Here is an 8,568-nt window from a genome sequence, read left to right as displayed (position 1 = left end):
AAAAAAAAAAAAAAAAAAAAAAAAAAACTAGCCGGGCGTGGTGGTGGCCGCCTATAGTCCTAGCTACTCAGGAGGCTGAGGCAGGAGAATGGCGTAAGCCCGGGAGGCGGAGCTTGCAGTGAGCTGAGATCCGGCCACTGCACTCCAGCCTGGGCGACAGAGCAAGACTCCGTCTTAAAAAAAGAAAAAAGGATCAAATGTGTCATTTCAACAAACAGACACTTGCCTGCTGTCAAACAAAAGGAAATGGGAGCCAGCCATGGTGGCTTATACCTGTAATCCCAGCATTTTGGGAGGCCAAGGCGGGTGGATGACAAGATCAGGAGTTCGAGACCAGCCTGGCCAATAAGGTGAAACCCCGTTTCTACTAAAAATATAAAAATTAGCCAGGTGTGGTGGCTTGTGTCTGTAGACCAAACTACTCTGGAGGCTGAGGCAGAAGAATCGCTTGAACCTGGGAGGCGGAGGTTACAGTGAGCCAAGATCGTGCCACTGCACCCCAGTCTGGGCAATAGAGCGAGACTTTGTCTCAAAAAAAAAAAAAAGCAAATGGATGGCTGAAATAGCACCCTGATGCTCTGAAATCATTTCCCAAAGGTAATTAGCTAATGGGTATCACAACATCCTATAGCCTTGGAGCAAGTGAAGGGAGGGCACTGGACCAGATGCTCACAAACGAAAACACACAGATTTTGGTTACATGCAATTGCTCTATCTCAGGGACATCAACATTTGGAACTCTCTGCTTTTCAAGATGTTTCTATAAAGACAGGGTGCGGTGGCTCACTCCTGTAATCCCCGCACTTTGGGAGGCCATAGGCCGGCAGATAACCTGAGATGAGGAGTTCGAGACCAGCCTGGGCAACATGGTGAAACCCCGTCTCTACAAAAAGTACAAAAATTAGCTAGGTGTAGTTGCGCACACCTGTAGTCCCAGCTACTTGAGAGGCTAAGGTGGGAGGATCACTTAAGCCTGGGAGGCAGACGTTGCAGTGAGCCAAGACCATGCCGCTGCACTCCAGCCTGGACAGCAGAGCGAGACTCCATCTCAAAAAAAGAAACATATATATATATATTTAAGGTCTATAGTATGCTTTTATTAGATACATATGCGTAATGAAATGGAACAGTCAAGCACATTAACATATCCATCATCTCACATAGTTACTCTGTTTTTCGTGTGTGTGGTAAGAACACTTAAAAAATCTACTCTCAGCAAATTTCCAATATATAATACAGTGTTATTAACTGTGTTCCTTGTGCCATATATTGGATGTCTATAGTTACTCATGTTATGTTACCGTAACTTGTTTTTGACATACCCACATCAGCCCTACCGCACCCTCCTTTTTTTTTTTCTTTTTTTTGGAGACAGAGCCTTGCTCAGTTGCACAGGCTGCTGAGTAGCTGGGAGTACAGGCACTTTTAAAAAAATGTTGCTTTTATCTCCAGCTTTCACATTAGAGACTTTCATTAATGTCTGGTATTCCTTGATTGTCTATTCAACGTTTTACATTTTATGGTAGGGTATTAAAATGCTGACTGGAAGTTCCCTGGGTGGTTGGGCTTGTGAAATGATCTGTGTTGGCCATTTTGTGTAGAATCTTCATTGTCTTTAGCCCTTTTCCTCTTGAGCTAGTCTCATTTCCCGGAAAAGATTCTTTTTCTCTCCTGCTTGTAAGGTGAAGACCTGGCTGCTGCAGCATTTGGGGAGCCCAGTGGAAATAATAGACTGAGAGTCTCAGGATCCAGTAATTCATTTACTTATTTGCTGTGTTTTACATATGTTACTCCTGGTTATATAACTGTGCCACATTTACCCTTGTCCAGAGATGATCTTTATACCCTTTCTAGATAAATTAACCTCTGGCCTTCTGTTAGGAAATGGAACAGAAATTAACTGGAAAGAACGTATGTGGAACTAACTGCTTCTTGAACAGACTCTCAGCCAGTCCTCCTGTTTTCATTCTCGTCTTAAACTCGTACTTCCTTAAGTGTTTGTGCTGCCATTTGTTTAGCCTTTTATGAGTTTTACATTGTAAATTTAGTTGTTGCTTTTTTCACTGTTAGCTTAGGATTCAGCTTCTTAAGTCTGATCACTTGTCCATTTGTTTTCCAGCTTTCAAAATTTGGTTGTATTTGTCTCCTCTCTCTCTCTGTTTTGTTTGACATCTCTGTTGTTGAATAGGATCATCCTGTAATTATCATTTCTTGTAATGTTCTTGTTGGGTATTGGTATCAAGGTCATATTGCCTCATAAACAAGTTGGAAAGTGTTTCTTTTTCAGTTGTTCTTAAATATCTGATGAAATTCACCTGTGAAGCTGAGTAGTCCTGGAGTTTTCGTTGGGGAAGCTTTTCATTGCAGATTCAAATTATTTAGTAAATGTAAGGACTGTTCAAATTTCCTAGTTTTGGTGAGCAGTGTTTTTTTTAAAGACTGTCTAAAGTTTAAAATATATTGGCAGAAAGTTTATAATATTCTTCTGCGAATTTGTCCATTTCTCTTTTTACTTTTGCCAGTTTTTGCTTTTTATATATGAGACAATGTAATTCGATGATACAACTATGTAACTGTTATATCTTTCTAATGAATTGAGCCTTCTATCAACTTTAATGAAATGTCCTTCTAACTTGTAATTATTTTCTCCTTCTTTGTCAGGTGTAACTAGTTCAGCTTTCATTTGGTTAGTGTTTACACGGTATATCTTTTTTCTTTTTTTTTTTTTTTTTTTTTTTTTTGAGACATAGTCTTGCTCTGTCACCCAGGCTGAAGTGCAGTGGTGCAATCTTGGCTCACTGCAACTTCTGCCTCCTGGGTTCAAGCAATTCTGCCTCAGCCCTCTGAGTAGCAGGGATTATAGGCATCCGCCACCATGCCTGGCTAATTTTTCTGTTTTTAGTAGAGATGAGGCTTTACCATGTTGGCCAGGCTGGTCTCAAACTCCTGACCTCAAGTGATCCACCTGCCTTGGCCTCCCAAAGTGCTGGGATTACAGGTATAAGCCACCGCACCTGGCCTATCTTTTTTCATCATTATATTTCAGCCTTTCCATCCTTGTATTTTAAAGGAGCATCATATATATCATTGTCATTGTTTTCCAGTCTGACAGTCTTTGCTGTTTACCTGGGCATTTAATGCATTTATATTTAATGTAATCTCTGATATATTTGGGTTTAAATCTACCCATCTTACTATTTGCTTTTTACTTGTCCCATTTGTTCTGTGTCCTCTTTTGTCTTCATTATTGCCTTCTTTTGATTGACTACTTTTTATTGACTTGTTGGCTGTACATTCCTTTACTAGGATGATTACAAAATGCATCTTTGATTTTTCTCTCCCATTATTTTTGTCCCTATATCTTTGTCTTTTTACAGACCTCTTTACTATCAATAGGGGAATGGTTAAGTAAGTGTAGTGTGTCCATTCAGCAACGAAGAAAATGTACTTTTAGGTGAAAAAAGCAATATGCAGAACAGTTTGTGCTATGTCTAAAAATATTGGGGAACCCACCCCAATATTTCAACATAGTTTCTTTCTATTTTCCATAAGTGCCGGCCGGCTGAGAAATAAAGAGAAAGAGTACAAAGAGAGAAATTTTGCAGCTGGGCTGCCGGGGATGACATCACATATCCGTAGGACCATGATGCCCACTGGAGCCTTAAAGCCAGCAAGTTTTATTAAGGATTTCAAAAGGGAAGGGGGTGCAAGAACAGGGAGTAGGTCACAAAGATCACATGCTTCAAAGGGCAAAACGGAGAACAAAGATCACATGCTTCTAAGGAAACAGGACAAGAGCAAAATCAAAAACTCCTGATAAAGAGCCCAAGAAAGATCACAAGGCAAAGGGCAAAAGGGCAAAAGCAGTATTACTGATAAGGGTCTATGTTCAGCAGTGCACGTATTGTCTTGATAAACATCTGAAACGACAGAAAAGAGGGTTCAAGAGCAGAGAACCAGTCTGACCACAGATTTACCAGGGCAGAGTTTTTTCCCCACCCTAATAAGCCTGAGGGTACTTTAGGAGACCAGGGCGTATTGCAGTCTTTATCTCAACTGCATAAGACAGACACTCCTGGAGTGGCCATTTATAGACCTCCCCACTGGAATGCATTCCTTCCCCAGGGTATTAATTATTAATATTCCTTGCTAGGAAAGGAATTTAGAGATATCTTCCCTACTTGCATGTCTGTTTATAGGCTCTCTGCGAGAAGGAAAATATGACTCTATTTTGCCTTACCCTGCAGGCAGTCAGACATTATGGTTGTCTTCCCTAGTTCCCTGAAAATCGCTGTTATTTTGTTCTTTTTCAAGGTGCACTGATTTCGTATTGTTCAAACACATGTTTCACAATCAGTTTGTACAGTTAACACAATTATCACAGTGGTCCTGAGGTGATGTATGTCCTTATCTTACGAAGATAACAGGATTAAGAGATTAAAGTAAGGGCTGGGTGCGGTGGCTCATGCCTGTAATCCCAGCACTTTGGGAGGCCAAGGCGAGTGGATCACGAGGTCAGGAGATCGAGACCATCCTGGCTAACATGTCTCTACTAAAAAAAATACAAAAAGTTAGCTGGGCATGGTGGCAGGTGCCTGTAGTCCCAGCTATTTGGGAGACTGAGGCAGGAGAATGGCGTGAACCTGGGAGGTGGAGCTTGCAGTGAGCCGAGATTGTGCCACTGCACTCCAGCCTGGGTGACAGAGCGAGACTCCGTTTCAAAAAAAAAAAAAAGGCAGTAAGACAGGTGTAAGAAATTATGAAAGTATTGTTTGGAAACTGGTTAATGTCCATGAAATCTTAACATTTATGTTCCTCTGCCACAGCTCCAGCTGGTCCCTCCATTCGGGGTCCCTGACTTCCTACAACAGGAAAGAGAAGATTAGGATAAATATTTTAACTTTTCTATGTGTAAAGAATCTCGAGAAGGATGCTCAGAAAGCCAATCACAATGGCTCCCTCTTTGGTGTAGTGACAGGAACTGAAGGGATGCAGGATCTCTCACTACCTTTTTTTTATTTTTTATTTTATTTTTTATTTTTATTTTTTTTTGAGACGGAGTCTCACTCTGTCGCCTGGACTGGAGTGCAGGGGCGTGATCTCGGCTAACTGTAAGCTCCGCCTCCCAGGTTCATGCCATTCTCCTGCCTCTGCCTCTAGTGTAGCTGCGACTAGAGGACCCTGCCACCACGCCCAGCTGATTTTTCGTATTTTCAGTAGAGACGGGGTTTCACCGTGTTAACCAGGGTGGTCTAGATCTCCTGACCTTGTGATCTGCCCGCCTCAGTCTCCTGAAGTGCTGGGATTACAGGTGTGAGCCACCGTGTCTGGCTGACCTTTTTTATAAGTAAATAATTTTATTCAACCATGAGTGTATGTTACCCAATTAAAAAGTCAGATTAGAAAATAGTAGTAAAGTCCTTTCACTGTTGTATTAGGGAGTGTAAGTTAAGTATCTGTGCTTAGTCTACCATTTTTAACCAAAAGTTTTAAAAATTGTGGATTAAAACATACAGAAGATAATCTCTGTAGTCATACATCATGTAGCAAGTATTTATTTTCATCTGTCTTGCATGTCATTTTCTAAATGTCATACAGATAATATACTCTATACTTTTTATCTTGCAGGTATTAATCATGAAAACCCAAGTTACTTTGTCTTTTGAGAAAAGTTATAATTTTACTCTCCTAAAGACAATTTTTGGTCTTTTGTGTTTAAAACAACGTAAATAATATCATATATAAAGATGAATTACGTTCATTTATTGAGAACAGAGTGGGAAAACAACATTTCTTTCTTATCAGTGGTCTAAAGCTTATTCAGTACCTCACTAAAAGAAAGCTAAACTGAGGGACCATATGACATTTTATACTTTTGCTTTATGTAATTTATTGTTAGAAGTTATTGGGTTTAAGAAGGCTATATGGAGTAAGAAGGTAACTTTTCTAAATATAGAATTTAATTTCTTTTTTCTAAGACTGTCTTAAGAATATCCTAGGGCAATTTGTATTATAGGTTTTTAGTCAAATTCAGCTTGATGCCTTAAAAAAAATTAAACCATCAACTTGTCTTAAACTACACAGGCAGGATAGCTTCCTGTTGTGTTTCGTTTGCAAAAAGGGTATGAATTCAGGCAGCTATAAAGAAAAGTTAACTTTTTTTCTTTCATCTCGGTAGGTTTGAGAAATTTCTATGGTTCATTAGCTCAGAGAACTATCTAATTATAGGTGGACGAGATCAGCAACAGAATGAAATAATTGTGAAAAGATACCTGACACCAGGTAGGTAAGATTAAAATTCGGAAGAATTTTCTCTTAAATGATTGGATCAGTTATCTCAATATTAGGCATTGATTTTCTTGTTATACTCTTTTGTTTGATAGATTTAACTAGTAGAAAGATTTGATGCATGATGCTTCATGGTTTGTTGAGTATGTGTTTTGATGCTTTTAGTTTTTAAGTGAATATTTCTAAAATGATATTGCTGAGCTAATCTGTAGTGTTGGACTTTCAATACTCTATTACATTAGAGTATTGAATAACTTTCAGTCTTCAGAGTCATTGTAGGTCAAATTTTTAAAAGGTTACTCTTGCGGTGTTAAAATTTGCAATCATTTTTCACACTTAGAGTTAGGACTTGGCCGGGTGTGGTGGCTCACGCCTGTAATCTCAGCCACTTTGGGAGGCTGAGGCAGGTGGATCACCTGAGGTCAGGAGTTCAAGAACAGCCTGGCCAACATGGTGAAACCCTGTCTCCACTAAAAATACCAAAAAAATTAGCTGGGCATGGTAGTGTGTGCCTGTAATCCCAGCTACTTGGGAGGCTGAGATGGGAGAATTGCCTGAACCTCAGGGGCGGAAGTTGCAGTGAGCCGAAATCACACCACTGCACTCCAGCCTGGGCGACAGAGTGAGACTCCATCTGAAAAAAAAAAAAAGAGAGAGAATTAGAACTTAAAGTGTCATTTTTTTTTTTGTCTGTATTTAAGGAGACATTTATGTACACGCTGATCTTCATGGAGCTACTAGCTGTGTAATTAAGAATCCAACAGGTAATATATTTCTTTCTATTCAGAATTCTTATTCCTTTCTTTAAAATATTTTTAGTGTGAGACAAAAATTTAAGAGAGCCAGATGTGATGGCTCATGGCTGTAATCCCAGCACTTTGGGAGGCTGAAGTGTGAGGATTGTTTGAGGCCAGGAGTTTGAGACCAAACTGGGCAAGACAGTGAAACCCCACCTCTAGAATAATTTTTAAAAATCTGGGTGCAGTGGCATGCACCTGTGGTCCCAGCTACAGAAAGTTGAGGTGGGAGGATCAGCTTGGGTGAGAGAATGAGACTTCATCTCTAAAACACAGACACACACATACACACGCACACACACACACACGTAATAAAAAAAGATAGAGTGATAAAAGGATCAGTCTATCAAGAAGATATAACAGTTATATGTGCTGCTAATAACAGAGCCCTAGAATACGTGAAGCAGACCTGACAGAATTGAAGGGAGAAAGAGATAGTTCTACAATAATAATTGAGGACTTTAATACCCAACTTTCAGTCATAGAATAACTGGACGCAGAATCAGCAAGGAAATGGAAGACTTGAACAACACTATAAATCTAACAGACACCTCTAGAATACTCTACCTAACAACAGCACAATACAGGCTGAGTAGCCTATCTGAAATGCTTGGGACCAGAAGTGTTTTTATATTTTGAAGTATTTGCATTATACTTACCAGTTTAGCATCCCAAATCCAAAAATCAGAGATTCAAAATGCTCCAAAACATTTCTAGCAAACACCAGTGGGCATTTTCTTTAGTCGTCATGCTGCACTCAGAAAGTTTTAGATTTTGGAGCATTTTGGATTTTCAGATTTGGGGTGCTCACCCTGTATTCTTAGGTGCACATGAAATCTTCTCTGGGGTAGACCATAGGATAGTCTCTAAAACAGGCCTTGGCCGAATGTGGTGGCTCACGCCTGTAATCCCAGCATTTTGGGAGGCTGAGGCAGGCAGATTATGAAGTCAGGAGGTTGAGACCAACCTGGCTAACATGGTGAAACTCAATCTCTACTAAAAATACAAAAAATAAGCTAGGTGTGGTGGCACACGCCTGTAGTCCCAGCTACTCAGGAGGCTGAGGCAGGAGAATCGCTTGAACCCAGGAGGCAGAGATTGCAGTGAGCTGAGACAGCACCATTGCACTCCAGCCTGGGTGACAGGGTGAGACTCCCATCTCAAAAAAAGAAACAAAAACAAGCCTCAATACATTTAAAACTCTTGAAATTAGACAAAGTAAGTTTTCTGACTATAATGAGGTGAAATTAGAAACCAGTAGTAGAAGAAAATGTTTTAAATTCATAAGTATGTGGAAATTAAATACCACAGTTACAAATAAGCAATGGAACAAAGAGGAAATCACAAAATATGCCACAAAACACTTTGAGATGAATGAAATGAAAATACTGTATATCAAAACTTATGAGATGCAAGAAGAGCAGCCCTTAGGGGGTAATTTATAGCTGTAAACGCCTATATTTATTTATTTATTTATTTATTT

General features: G+C 39.8%; 1 protein-coding gene across 1 annotated transcript in view; it reads left to right on the top strand.

The window, feature by feature from the left end:
• NEMF (nuclear export mediator factor) overlaps positions 1 to 8,568 on the top strand; it is a 73,115-nt gene that overhangs the window by 31,222 nt on the left and 33,325 nt on the right. Inside the window, 2 exon segments of the mRNA XM_017849465.1 lie at positions 6,179 to 6,282; positions 6,990 to 7,052. Of these exon segments, the coding sequence (XP_017704954.1) occupies positions 6,179 to 6,282; positions 6,990 to 7,052 (167 nt within the window).

The sequence above is a fragment of the Rhinopithecus bieti genome, unplaced genomic scaffold (assembly GCF_001698545.2).
Source record: "Rhinopithecus bieti isolate Rb0 unplaced genomic scaffold, ASM169854v2 scaffold_29928, whole genome shotgun sequence".
Lineage (NCBI taxonomy): Eukaryota > Metazoa > Chordata > Mammalia > Primates > Cercopithecidae > Rhinopithecus > Rhinopithecus bieti.
This window is presented reverse-complemented; position numbering and strand designations above follow the sequence as displayed.